The sequence below is a fragment of the Salmo salar genome, chromosome 07 (genome assembly GCF_965601325.2).
Source record: "Salmo salar chromosome 07, fSalSal1, whole genome shotgun sequence".
Taxonomy (NCBI): Eukaryota; Metazoa; Chordata; class Actinopteri; order Salmoniformes; family Salmonidae; genus Salmo; species Salmo salar.
In genome coordinates this window covers 53,219,377-53,234,499 of record NC_138297.1, presented here as the reverse complement: position 1 = coordinate 53,234,499, position 15,123 = coordinate 53,219,377, and the positions used below count along the sequence as shown (strand labels likewise).

Genomic DNA, 15,123 nt, shown 5'->3' with positions numbered 1-15,123 from the left:
CCCCATCCTCCATCACACACTCCCCCATCCTCCATCACACACTCCCCCATCCTCCATCACACACTCCCCCATCCTCCATCACACACTCCCCCATCCTCCATCACACACTCCCCCATCCTCCATCACACACTCCCCCATCCTCCATCACACACTCCCCCATCCTCCATCACACACTCCCCCATCCTCCATCACACACTCCCCCATCCTCCATCACACACTCCCCCATCCTCCATCACACACTCCCCCATCCTCCATCACACACTCCCCCATCCTCCATCACACACTCCCCCATCCTCCATCACACACTCCCCCATCCTCCATCACACTCTCCCCCATCCTCCATCACACACTCCCCCATCCTCCATCACACACTCCCCCATCCTCCATCACACACTCCCCCATCCTCCATCACACACTCCCCCATCCTCCATCACACACTCCCCCATCCTCCATCACACACTCCCCCATCCTCCATCACACACTCCCCCATCCTCCATCACACACTCCCCCATCCTCCATCACACACTCCCCCATCCTCCATCACACACTCCCCCATCCTCCATCACACACTCCCCCATCCTCCATCACACACTCCCCCATCCTCCATCACACACTCCCCCATCCTCCATCACACACTCCCCCATCCTCCATCACACACTCCCCCATCCTCCATCACACACTCCCCCATCCTCCATCACACACTCCCCCATCCTCCATCACACACTCCCCCATCCTCCATCACACACTCCCCCATCCTCCATCACACACTCCCCCATCCTCCATCACACACTCCCCCATCCTCCATCACACACTCCCTCATCCTCCATCACACACTCCCTCATCCTCCATCACACACTCCCCCATCCTCCATCACACACTCCCCCATCCTCCATCACACACTCCCCCATCCTCCATCACACACTCCCCCATCCTCCATCACACACTCCCCTATCCTCCGTCACACACTCCCCCATCCTCCGTCACACACTCCCCCATCCTCCATCACACACTCCCCCATCCTCCATCACACACTCCCCCATCCTCCATCATACACTCCCCCATCCTCCATCATACACTCCCCCATCCTCCATCACACACTCCCCCATCCTCCATCACACACTCCCCCATCCTCCATCACACACTCCCCCATCCTCCATCACACACTCCCCCATCCTCCATCACACACTCCCTCATCCTCCATCACACACTCCCCCATCCTCCATCACACACTCCCCCATCCTCCATCACACACTCCCCCATCCTCCATCATACACTCCCCCATCCTCCATCACACACTCCCCCATCCTCCATCACACACTCCCCCATCCTCCATCACACACTCCCCCATCCTCCATCATACACTCCCTCATCCTCCATCACACACTCCCCCATCCTCCATCACACACTCCCCCATCCTCCATCACACACTCCCCCATCCTCCATCACACACTCCCCCATCCTCCATCACACACTCCCCCATCCTCCATCACACACTCCCCCATCCTCCATCACACACTCCCCCATCCTCCATCACACACTCCCTCATTCTCCATCACACACTCCCTCATCCTCCATCACGCACTCCCCCCATCCTCCATCACGCACTCCCCCAATCCTCCATCACACACTCCCTCATCCTCCATCACGCACTCCCCCAATCCTCCATCACACACTCCCTCATCCTCCATCACGCACTCCCTCCATCACGCACTCCCCCATCCTCCATCACACACTTCCCCATCCTCCATCACACCCTCCCCCCATCCTCCATCACAGACTCCCTCCATCACCCCCCCAAGGCTGTGCTCTTGCAGTGAGAGTGTCTTGTAGGTTATGTCTGTCAGTGAGAGTGTCTTGTAGGTTATGTCTGTCAGTGAGAGTGTCTTGTAGGTCATGTCTGTCAGTGAGAGTGTCTTGTAGGTTATGTCTGTGGCTGGGTAGAGTAGCGGTGGGTTCCTCTAACTTGCTCTGTGCCTCTGAATAGACTCCCACTGCTACTCCCACCTTCTTCTCCTTCTCCACTATAGCTTAGCAACATGTACCCAGCAGGCCTTTTCACAGGAGTCCAGGAAAAGTAGTCCCAAACAACAGCCACCACTCTGACGGCCAGAGACAGGACTCTGTGGAGAACTGTGTTTTAGATCTAGACTTGCTGTTGCTTTGTAGCACAGTGGTGCTGCTGTCTGATGCATTCTATTGCATTATACAGTCCTGATACAGTATCATTTTGGACTTCACCAGGAAAGTGAGGAGTTTTGTAGCTAGAGCCCTAAGCTTTTCTCGGTCAAGTTAGCCTACGTGGTCATGAACAACTCCTGGACAAAATGATATCTATTAACAACTACATGTTTTAGTTTTTTTACAGATCATGCAGTCAGGCTAAGCTCAAACAGTTATAGCCTAAGGTATGACAGTAATCCTGTATGACAGTCTTAGTTATGCGCAGCAGTGTAACTGCTTTTTCAAGCGAACACCTTGGTAACGTTCAATTCTAGCTCTGCCAGGAGATTTCAGTGGGGCGTCCGCAGTTATTATTCACAGCAGCGATGCCCCCTGGTGGAATTCCATTGAAAATCATTGGTGTCATTGTAAGTGACAACAGGGTAGGCTTGGGTGATATACCATATACCTGGGTATATACCGATGGTATGATTTTCAATACCTTTTTTAAAAAGAAATAAGGCCCCTTGTTTGCGCTTCCGGTAATTACAAATACCCCGGTATGGCACAGAAACGGTATGAAAATCTGCATACCACCCAAACTCGACCGGGGTTGCATTCATTAGTGACCACTGTAGCAAATTGTTTCTTATTGGAAAAATAACAGATAACAGATGAGACCCAGATAATGGATTCATATTAACCACAGAACCAATTGTATTATGTCTCAGTCAGATAAGAGTTATGAGTGGATAGTAACCATTTTGTCTTTCGTCTCTTCTCAGTGCCCTTGATGATGACAGCACCAGCCTCAGGCAGCAGAAGCTGGAAAAGCAGGTAATGACTAACCTTATCAAACACATGAAACTAGTTACGCCACATACAGCACCTGTTCAGCATCATTGCAACCCTATAGACACTACGGCTCCCATATAGACACTACTGCTCCAATAGACTTGTTCAGGGTATATGTCATGAGTATTCTATTTATGATGCAGAAATGACCAGACTAGTCCATATCTTATATATCTAGAGGCATTTTGCGTTTGATGTTTTGGTTGTTTCTGGTGTCTTTTCATGTTTTCTGTCAGAATAGTTTTTGAGGTCTCAGTCTATGCTTATTGCTGTGAGCCTGTCAAGCTTGAACATTTGACTGGCAGTGAGTGTATAAATGACCTGGTTTTCTGCCTCCGGTGTCACTCAGGCTATGAATTTCCGACCATCAGCACAGTAAGGCTAATTGTCATGAAACCGAGGGAAAACAGGGTGTCTTTGAACTCTTTTATTTTCGAAGGAAGTACAATTTGTCCAATTAGTAGAAAGAAAAGTATTTGTCCGGAAGTTAATTGTTTTAGCACTCATTGTAGAGATAAAGCACCAATCTGCTCCTTTCTCAGCGAACAGCTCTTCCTGGTCTGCGTGTCTGATGATTGTCCCTTACAATCCCTCCTGCCTGCAGTATCCTTATCACCACCCACGCTGCTTTAAAGTGAAACAGCAACAGTCACACAATGGAGTAAAAGATTGATGAGATGATTGGTAGGCACAGACTGACTCGATGCCTGCGTCCCAAATGGCACCCTGTTCCCAACATAGTGCACTACTTTTGACCAGAGCCTAACAAAGTAGTGCACTATGTAGGGAATAACCGTAGGAAGGTTTCAGTAGACCGAGTCTGTGTAGTGCGCTGTATGCCTGCAGATGTAGGATCTGAATTTGATCACATTTGTTGCTGAGAATTTGTAGTGCATTTGAGTTTTAAAAAGGCTTCTAAAGTTTTAAGGCCTTTGTCCTTATGAGGACATGAGAAATGTCCCCACAAGGGAGTATTTTCCTTGTTTTACTATCCTTGTGGGGATTTTAGGTCCCCACAAGGATAGAAAAACCAACCAACCCACACACACAAACACAGACCCCCCCCCCCCAAAATAGCTCTTATTCTATCGCTGTCTGACACTCGCAGCACCTCTATCCCCCTCCCTCCCTTTCTCCATCTCACTCATTCTCTCTCTCTTCCTCACTCTGCCCCGAGGTGCTTACAACCGCTGATTCAGTTAGTGACAGTGGCCACCCAGACACACGCACATACACTCTAGTTCTCTCTCACACACACTCTCTCACACACACGCTGGGGAGGAGACACGGACTCAGAGTGAGAGGGAAGCTGGTGTTGCGTGGTTATCCTTGTGTTAGTTGTCTGATCTGAAAGCCTGATCCAGGATCCAGGGGTAGTGGAGGGCAGGGAGACCGAGGCATGCCCGGCAAGAGTGCTGCTCGGTGGGGGAGAGTTTAGATGTGACGGGGTCTCACAGAGCATGGAACCCTGAGCTCCACAGAGAAACTTCTGCACTTCACTGTTACTCTCTGTCTCACTCCGGACACTAATGGACAGGGTGAGTCAGCACCTCTTATTCTCTGTTCTGTTTATGTCATTCAGGGTTGACTATTTTGATCTGAGAGTAACATGGGAAGTTGTGTGTGCACAGGTACATGCTTGCGCGTGTGTATTTTGGTGTGTATATTTCTCTGTGTTTGTGTGTGTGTGTGTGTGTGTGTGTGTGTGTGTGTGTGTGTGTGTGTGTGTGTGTGTGTGTGTTTGTGTTTGCGTATGTACGTGCTTGCGTGTGTGTACTGTGCATGTGTGTGAGCATTTGATTTCAGCTCATCCTGGTGATATCGTTATAGCCTGTCTCTGGTGGGACACACTTCCGTGGATGTGGGAAATCTCCTAGTCTGCTGTTTTCATTAGCCTCCTGTGTCTTGTTTTAGGTCTGTACATTGTCTTTCTCCCACAGCCTCAGGACGGTGAATGAAACAGTATATTGAGTCATATCCTTTTCTCATATCCTATCTTAAGTCTTTTGTTTAAATGGACAATAATACAATGGATTGTTTTAATTGTAGGGCAGTTTTGTTTCTAGTAGCCTACGTTCTTTTCTCCAGTTTTTCCCAAAATATTCTGATATTTAATCATTTAGAGGTATGATCTGTGGAATGGTGGTGTACTGGGAACTAATAGCCAATTCAACAGATTATTTAAACTCTTTATGTTACTGTTTGAAAATGCAAATAGTTGAACAATGAGCCTAAATATTCCTCATTTTCTAGCCATACTCTATGTTCTGGTTATACACTCTTAGAAAAAGGGTTCCAAAAGGGTTCTTCGACTGTCCCCATAGGAGAACCCTTTTTTTGGTTACAGGTAGAACCCTTTTGGGTTCCATGTAGAATCCTCTGTAGAAAGGGTTCTACAAGGAACCCAGAAGGGTTCCTTCTATACCTGGAACCAAAGGAGTTCTACCTGGAACCAAAAAGGGTTATTTAAAGGTTCTCCTATGGGGACAGCCATATAACTGTTCAACGTTCTAGATAGAAAAAAAGGTGCTAAGAGTGTAGTCCAAGCAAACTAGGAACTAGGTTTGAGTTCTGTTCAGTTTGGATAGGGTTAATTCAGTGAAGTGAAGTGTCATTGCCACTGATGAGTTCTGTCAGCGAGTGAGACAGTTCAGTGTCTGCTCTACTGCTGTCAGTTCTTGTGAGGTAACCGTTCTGTAAAAACGTTATTATTAGTGAAATCCAGGAGTGGCCATTGCTAAGATTCCAGCAGCAATAGCATCTTAGTTACAGATCAATATAACACCAGTGAGAGAAAAACAGCTTACACGAATATGGCTAGCATTTCCCAGACAGTTTACACAGGAAGACTACTGCTAGCCAGTTTACACAGGAAGTCTACTGCTAGCCAGTTTACACAGGAAGACTACTGCTAGCCAGTTTACACAGGAAGTCTACTGCTAGCCAGTTTACACAGGAAGTCTACTGCTAGCCAGTTTACACAGGAAGTCTACTGCTAGCCAGTTTACACAGGAAGACTACTGCTAGCCAGTTTACACAGGAAGTCTACTGCTAGCCAGTTTACACAGGAAGTCTACTGCTAGCCAGTTTACACAGGAAGACTACTGCTAGCCAGTTTACACAGGAAGTCTACTGCTAGCCAGTTTACACAGGAAGACTACTGCTAGCCAGTTTACACAGGAAGTCTACTGCTAGCCAGTTTACACAGGAAGTCTACTGCTAGCCAGTTTACACAGGAAGTCTACTGCTGACCAGTTTACACAGGAAGACTACTGCTAGCCAGTTTACATAGGAAGTCTACTGCTGACCAGTTTACACAGGACGACTACTGCTAGCCAGTTTACACAGGAAGTCTACTGCTAGCCAGTTTACACAGGAAGTCTACTGCTAGCCAGTTTACACAGGAAGTCTACTGCTAGCCAGTTTACACAGGAAGTCTACTGCTGACCAGTTTACACAGGAAGTCTACTGCTAGCCAGTTTACACAGGAAGTCTACTGCTGACCAGTTTACACAGGAAGTCTACTGCTAGCCAGTTTACACAGGAAGTCTACTGCTGACCAGTTTACACAGGACGACTACTGCTAGCCAGTTTACACAGGAAGTCTACTGCTGACCAGTTTACACAGGACGACTACTGCTAGCCAGTTTACACAGGAAGTCTACTGCTAGCCAGTTTACACAGGAAGTCTACTGCTGACCAGTTTACACAGGAAGTCTACTGCTAGCCAGTTTACACAGGAAGTCTACTGCTGACCAGTTTACACAGGAAGTCTACTGCTAGCCAGTTTACACAGGAAGTCTACTGCTGACCAGTTTACACAGGACGACTACTGCTAGCCAGTTTACACAGGAAGTCTACTGCTGACCAGTTTACACAGGACGACTACTGCTAGCCAGTTTACACAGGACGACTACTGCTAGCCAGTTTACACAGGACGACTACTGCTAGCCAGTTTACACAGGACGACTACTGCTAGCCAGTTTACACAGGAAGTCAACTGCTGGCCAGTTTACATAGGAAGTCTACTGCTGACCAGTTTACACAGGACGACTACTGCTAGCCAGTTTACACAGGAAGTCTACTGCTGGCCAGTTTACACAGGACGTCTACTGCTGGCCAGTTTACACAGGACGACTACTGCTGGACAGTTTACACAGGACGACTACTGCTGACCAGTTTACACAGGAAGTCTACTGCTGGCCAGTTTACATAGGAAGTCTACTGCTGGCCAGTTTACACAGGACGACTACTGCTGGCCAGTTTACACAGGACGACTACTGCTGGACAGTTTACACAGGACGACTACTGCTGGCCAGTTTACACAGGACGACTACTGCTGGCCAGTTTACACAGGACGACTACTGCTGGCCAGTTTACACAGGACGACTACTGCTGGCCAGTTTACACAGGACGACTACTGCTGGCCAGTTTACACAGGACGACTACTGCTGGCCAGTTTACACAGGAAGTCTACTGCTAGCCAGTTTACACAGGACGACTACTGCTGGCCAGTTTACACAGGAAGACTACTGCTGCCCAGAGCAAAGAGGGAAGACAGGAAAAAAAACTAGACAAAAGGGCTTCAAAGTTGAATCAGATCCTGGGTCAGATGTGTGGCTCTTGATAACATTTTTAAGTAGGATCTCATCGTGAAGCATTGTGGGGCTTGTGTTTCTTGTTTACATGGAATCTGTATCCTGTGTCCAAATTAACAGTCTGTTTCATTATGATAATCCATTCAGATGTTTTATTCATTTGTCCGCTATTTTTAGCCTTAGAAGAAAACGAAGAGGCGAGCCCTGTTCCCCTCTTAAAGGGATACTTCGGGATTGTATCTACTTTCCCAGAGTCAGATGAACTCGTAGATACAATTTGTATGTCTCTGTGTGCAGTTTGAAGGAAGTTTCTAACTAGCGTTATCGCAATTGATAACTAGTGTTAACGCAATGACTGGAAGTCTCTTGTAATTGCTAGCATGCTAGTAGATGCCATAGACATCCAGTCATTGGGCTAACGCTAGTTAGCATTGGCTCGCAAAACTACCTCTTACTTCCTTCATACTGGATGCAGAGACATAAAAATGCTATTTATGAGTTCATCTGACTCTGGGGAAGTAAATAAAGGGCTTCATTGCCAAAAGCCCGAAATGTCCCTTTAAAACAAAGCCTGTTTGAAATGTAAACCATCAGACTCCAAGCTGAAACCATTAAACTCCCAGAGGCCTTTCATCTGGTCTTATTTGCATTTGAATCAAAGACAAAGTCTTGGTATTTAATGAATATTATTTTTCAGGTGTCAAATAGAAGCAGGCCATGGTAGTGTGTGTGTGTGTGTGCGTGTGTGTGTAGGTACGAGCGTGCGTGTCTGTGCTTTTGTGTGTGTGCGCCTGTGTTGCATTGACCCTGAATGTGTGTGTTGCGTTAGCCCAGAGTAATAAAACCTTTCTGTAGTGGTGGATAATCAGCACAATGAGGCTTCAGAGAGACAAGGACCTCACGTCTCTTTCCAGCCCAGTTCGTCACTAAACACCACTTGTTGTTTTGATGCTCCCCACTAATTGAGGCAGTTACGTAACCCATCGCCTGCTTTGACCAGAGACCAGGACTGCAGGGCCAACTGATGAATGTCACCATAATTCATGGAAATTGACCATTTCTCTAGTGTGAAGCTTTTTTATATTCATAGAGACATTGTGCTGTGTATTGTCTAGCCAGAAATCTAAAGGGGGCCAACCCTCATCGCTGTTGTCCCTAGTTTCCCAGAGCGTTTGTGATGGCTGTGACAATGTCAGCTCTAATGATCCCACTGCCTTGTCACTGTCCCCTGTCCCCAGTCTCTCTGTCCCCGTACTGAAAAGAGCCTCAGCCAGCACCGCACAGAGTTATAGGGTTCCACAGGAAGCAGCATTTCCAACTCTAGGTTTACTAAAGTCGTTTGAATAGTTTCCACTGTATTTTAAGCACTCTGTTACTTTGTCTCATAGCATCTTTTACAACAGTCTAGGCTTACTTGTCCAGGACCCATGTAACAGGTTTTTCTAAATTGATTTCAATGGATTTGTCGCTGAAGGTTCCTTCACTGAGTAGCTAACTCTCTTATGTCCCATTTCCTCTAGTGCTATTGCTAGGATACAAAGGTCCATTATTCTGTGACCTTTACTATGAGCTAAATATAGCCTAGACAACCTTACTTCACCTGTTCTGTTTCTATGCGAGTTGCATATTCTGCCTTCCAATTTAGTGTCAAAGATACTGAAGGAAGAAAACAGGACATTTTACTGTGGCTGAATGATTTGCAAGGTCGGGTCATGACACTTGTGTGTGTTGTTTCCAAAGCCATCTGGGGTTCCATTTTGAGATTCACATTGAATGGCCATCATGTTCTGTCCTCTCCCCCAACAACAGTGGGAGTGGTGAGACGACGACAACAAAGAATGTGGAGTCTATCGAGGACACTCTGACACGGTTGCCATAGGAACATGCATCTTGTTTGACACCCCTGAAACGAAGCTGGCAAGCCACGTGTTTTTTGCTCATTTGTTTTGTCGTATTGCTTAAGATAACTCTGTTTTTCAAAACACCAACACTGGTGGTTTTTCGATCAAAGTGTCCCAAGTGTCTGATGAGGACAGAGTCCTTACTGATTGTCTGGTTCTCAGCATTTTGAGTGATCTGGAAAAGGTCTAACTAAGGCTGTCTGTATAAGGTTGAATATAGATTAGTGTCTGGCTTGATGATGAGGAAGTCATGGGGGGGTTTAAAGTAATTCTTCCCCAGAGTCAGATGAACCAGTTGTATCTCTCCGCATCCAGTAGGAAGGAAGTTAGCGGTAGTTTTGCCAGCCAATGCTAACTAGTGTTCAAGCAATGACTGGAAGTACACAGTCTACAGGTATGCATTACATAGCAGCCAGACCTCTATGATTAAAGAGTGTTTTAATGAGGGAAAGGGATGGTGTTCTCATGGACTGTGGGGAAGCGAGGCCAGGTATACCTGGACAGATACAGGTATGGTCCATAGAGAGAGGATCACTAGAGCCTTATCACCAGCTGTCAGTCCAGCTGTCAGTCTGGGGCAGGGACGGACGGACGGACAGACAATATTTGCATGGTATACTCTCACTGTCGTAATTCCCCCCCCCCCCCCCCCCCCCCATCCACAGAGGCTGCTGTTGGAGCAGAAGCAGCGGCGGAAGCGGCAGGAGCCTCTGATGGTGCAGCCCAACCCAGAGGCCCGGCCCAGGCGCTCCAGACCCCGGCGTAGTGAGGAGCAGGCCCCGCTGGTGGAGTCACGCCTCAGCATCACCAGCGATGTCATCATGGACGGTGAGCCTTGGTTCTTGGGGTTAGCTACTGTACTAGCTAGTTTTTCCGGGGTCAGATCACACGATCGGGATAAAGTAATGGGTCTGAGGAAGCAGGATCAGTGCTGAGTCCACAGTCAGAGATAGACAGTTGTTGGCTATGAAGAAGAATACTTTAATGATCCATTTGCTTTCCAGTCCAGAGTGAGGGCAGTACGTCAGGTGAGGACAGTGAGAGGGAGTGGTGGGAGAAGGTGGGGCCAGGCCCCATGTTGCCCAGGAAAGCAGGGAGAGGGCCAGTCATGGAGCTCACTCTGGAGGAGCAGAGTGGCCTTCCAGATCGAGGTAGAGGAGACCAGTCAGGAAATACAAGACTAGAGAAAAGTGCTTATATAGAATAGGATTATAAACATAGGTGCATCCCACTTCTGATACCAATCACATGTACATTGGCATGCGACGTATGTTAGTCTCACATACTGGGATACAATGTTATAAAATGTTCCTCCAAACAATCAGGAAACTAATATATTGAGGTGTGTGTGTGTGGTGCGTGTGTGGTGCGTGCGTGCATGTGTCTAATTACGCATCCCTCAGTCTTGGGACGTGTGGAGAAGCGACTGTTCAAGGTAGTGGAGGAGACACCCAGGAAGCTGTTCTCTCTGATGCCCAGAGGGGCCTTCAGTTGGGCGGGAGAGAGTCACATTCAGAGAGGCAGAGCAGCGTTCAGACTCTCAGGCAAGAAAAGGGCCACCTGCTCAATGCAGCATATCACTCCATAGCACAAGGCTAAGCTCTGACATGAACATAGAGTAGAGGTACTACAGAGAAACGCAGCTGCAAGCAGACGGCTAAGTAATAAGGAGTAGGTACAAATCAAATCACCTCAGGGAAGCACAGATGGAAGCATAGGAATACAGAACAGCTCTTGGAGAAGTTAACGGCTGGATGCTCAAACACACAGACAAGCAGGACAAAGTTATTAACGTAATTCAAGACATAAAAAAAAATTCTGTGAATGCGCCCCACCCTGCAGGTATCGACGGCCCTGCTGCCTTCATGGGCTCTGAGGCTCCAGACCTGGGTACCAAGATCCAGATTCTGTCGGTGAGCAAGTCCCAGCCCCTGTCCCTGTCCCAGCCGCTGCACCAGTCTCCCCTCGCCGAGGAGCCTGACCGGGACGGGGACACGGAGACTCTGCTGGAGCCCAAGACAGACATCCACGAGCTGCTGCAGAAACGAGGTGAGCCGGGGGGGGCTTGAGAAGGGGGTCAGATAGGGAGTCAGGACAGCCAGTTTGGACAGAAGGTAGGAGTGTTTAAGTAGAGGGTTATAAAGAGTTCTGTCAGTAGGTAAGGCTGGGGGGTTTCTTGAACACCTTACCTGACCAGGAAATACTCTGGGGCCTAGTTATGGTCAGACCATGTGACCAGGAAATAGTCCTAGCCCTATGGCCTACACAGCACAGACAATGTCTCATACGCAGTAGTGCTATAGACAGAAGACCTAGGAGAGTGTGTACACATGCGAGTCAGTCAGTTATATCCCTCATCATCATCTACCCTGATAAATCCTCTGGGTCGAATACCAAGCCGCTTCAGAGATCTGCTGCTCTGGCGGGCCTCACGGCTACACCGACAGGGCACTCAATATAAGTGTCTCTTTCACACCTCTGGGCTGGTAGAGGCACTTTGTAGTCTAGTGAGAGGCCAGGCTGAACTGAGAGAGAGAGAAAGAATGCAGGATGGCATGAGAAGATAAAGAAAGCAAAGGAGGACAGATGAGAAATGGGAGCATATCTGGTCAACATCGTTGTTCAGGGACAGTCTCAAGAACTTTGAAGGTTGTGGTTTATTGTTGCTGCTGTCCTTTCAGTTGGTCTCATTAAAAGCCATTGCACAGTGCTAAAACCCTGCTCTGGGATACTACCTCTTCCCAGGGCTGTGGTGCTGCAGTGTGCAGTTAGAGAGCCGGCGGAGGGCGAGGTTGATGGTGACAGTGAGAAATTGATCATTTTGTAAGGGGCAAGAGTAGTATCCACCTACCACAGTACTTATTTATGCCACCTCACCTCCCCTCCTTCTGGCAGGTCCACGAAGAGTGTTGAAGTCTCTTTCATTTCCTGAGACTAATTCAATATCATTCTGTGCTGTTACTGTGCTAAATGACAAGCTAAATCAAGATAGCCAGGTCTATATCTGGGAGAGAGATGTATTACCTAGTTAAACCTGAGACCCAGATTAAGGGCAGCATATTACTGCATTAGCCTCGGTTTTTAAGGATCTTCTTCTGGACAGCAACAAGAGGGCAGGTGACACTCCCCTTTCAATAATGCAAACCTTCATCATGAATGAATGTCTGGTCTGCTTAGTGCTACTGAGATCCAGCCTGTCCTCAGGTGCCTTAGATAGTGCCTGGCTGCCCAATCATTTTTATTTCCCAGTGTAAACTAATTGAAATGGAAACGGCAAAGGATTAGTAATAGCCTACTGCCTCCATTTGGATTTGACTTGGGGACGCTATTCAGTCAAAACTGGTCAGCGAGTTCCCAAGGTAAAGTTCTCCATGTGCTGCTAGACCGAGAAAGTGGTTGAAATGATCACGTTGCAAGTTTTGGTTTTACAACCTGAGCATCGAGCCCTTTTCTTTTTACAAAAGTTGTATTATCAGAACGTATTGACATTTCCATTTGGCTGATTTAGTAAAAAAAAGTGAATCTACAAAACTTTGTTGTTTTAATTGATGCCTTTGAGTCACTATTAGAATGTAGCTGACATTTGCGGTCTGTATTTAATGTTTGGCAGTACCCTGACATTTAGACACATCTCTGGGGCTAGATGGAGTGAACACCACTGTGCACATATTGTTTCTAGCCACGTTGGCCAATACATATGTGTCTGTCTGCAGAGGCGTGGGACATCTCTCTCAGCCCCTCCCCCTCTCTGATTGACCCCGCCAACGACAGGGTGGTCCAGTTGGTTGGTGCAGTGGAGGAGGGCCCAGAGGAGGGGCCAGAGCGCCCACTGTCTGCCAGGGAGAAACTACTCCAGTCAGGTAGTAGAGAGCAGCCTGCCGTTCCCATGGTGACAGGGCTGAAGTGAAGGTTGCTGGGTTTCTGTCTCTCTCCCTCCCTCCTTTCCTCTCTCTCTGCAGCACTAACTCTATGGAGCAGAGGTGAAACTGAGGGAGCATACAACAACAGTGAATTCTATAGTTCCTGATAATAACCTAGTCATTGGATGTAAAGTGCTAGATATCATACTCTGGCTTCAAGACACACCGAAGAGAACCGGTTTATATTTCTTGTATCATCAACAATGGAACACATTGCGAGCGGACATTTTTCCCCTGCTCACTTTGAATTCTGCTATCGCATCTAAAAAATGCTTTCTCATTCAAATATTCCACAGCACCAGCCAGCGTCACGGCTGGTAAATCCAATTAGCAGCATTACTGACACCTGTCCAGAGCAGCTCCCACAGAGGCCTGTCTGACCACACCGTGCTGGGTCTGTCTGGCTGGTATCTCTCAATAGGATTTCTGCTTTCCCTCGTTCCTAACTAACCCCTTTACATTGGACTATCAGGGACGGTTTCGCAGACACAGATTACTCCTGGACTGAAAAGCATGCTTAACGTGCATTTAGTACAAGGCTTAATTTGGGTCCAGGAAACCAGCTCTCAGTGATGGATAAAACACAATGAAGATGGAGAATCTATTGTCTTGTATTCTTTCCAATGTGGAAATGTATAGGGCTCTGAAGTGGACTAACAGTGGTGTCTGGGGATAATGAAGGCTGCTGGGATGGCAAGAGGTTCATAACAGGTCTCTTCTATCGTAACCTGGTTACTGGGTAGTCTCGTCTGTTCTATACAGAAACGTTTTTCCTCAATGGGTCTCAACAGTTACTCAGCACTATTTCGCTTCCGCTTTCCTTCCCATCCTCTGCCAGCTGTTTTAAGGTTAGGTTGTCTCCTCAAATGTTAGGGGGACTACTAAATGTTTTAGAGAGGCGTTTTAGCTGCATATTGTAATATGTGGCCTTTTCTGATACAGGAAATATTGCATCAGTTCATATTTTCAACTGGGGTAGTATGATGACTTAGTTGGAACAAATCAAAGGCTATGTGATCAAAAGCAAAATCTGCATACATTTGAAGAAATACATTGCCCATATCCATTACATGCAGGCTAATCACAATGGGTCCCAGGAGAAATAAATCTCTCCTTCTTGAGTCATGGCAATAAGAACCTATGGGATTACTGAGGAGATATGGAGGAGTTTTCAGCTTGGCTGGGCATCTGAGATGATCTCTCCTGTCTGCATAGAACCCTGGGTCCTCCTGATCCCAACCAATGGAGTGTAAGCTGTAGGCCACATCTCCCATAGTGCACTCTTTTTCCCATGACCAGGTCTGTCAGGCAGTATGAACTACGAAGAGGCCAGTGAGGATGAAGAACACGGTGATGAAGAACGGCCACGCTCGCTGTCCCCCAACCCAGAGTCAACCCGGCCTGCGTCTGCCTCCAGCACAAAGTCCAACACAGTGAGTCCAACCATATAGTTGTCTCTGTCCTGTCATATCATTAGGAGCACATACATAGCTATGTGGCTATGGCTTGTGAGATTTCTATTGTATTCATTACACATGGCAAATCAACTTGTCACTTGAAGATGTATAGAAAAGCATGAAGACACTGAAACAACAAGATGGCAGATGAATGTTGTCCCCTCTACTCCTGGACTGTATCTCCTTTATAACAGTGATTGGCCAGTATGTTTTTTTGACGTAGCATTGTGTG

The 15,123-nt window shown here is 47.4% G+C and overlaps 1 protein-coding gene across 4 annotated transcripts in view; it reads left to right on the top strand.

Annotated features, from left to right (window-relative positions):
* The window catches only part of LOC106609502 (tubby-related protein 3), a 35,686-nt gene that overhangs the window by 14,470 nt on the left and 6,093 nt on the right, over positions 1-15,123 (top strand). For 3 of the 4 annotated variants that reach the window (XM_014208385.3, XM_082977761.1, XM_014208383.3), the window contains 5 exons: positions 2,946-2,997; positions 10,180-10,342; positions 11,357-11,563; positions 13,228-13,374; positions 14,734-14,867. In XM_014208385.3, the coding sequence (XP_014063860.1) occupies positions 2,946-2,997; positions 10,180-10,342; positions 11,357-11,563; positions 13,228-13,374; positions 14,734-14,867 (703 nt within the window). The remainder of the gene's footprint in view (positions 1-2,945; positions 2,998-10,179; positions 10,343-11,356; positions 11,564-13,227; positions 13,375-14,733; positions 14,868-15,123) is intronic. The other variant, XM_014208386.3, reaches the window with a different exon arrangement.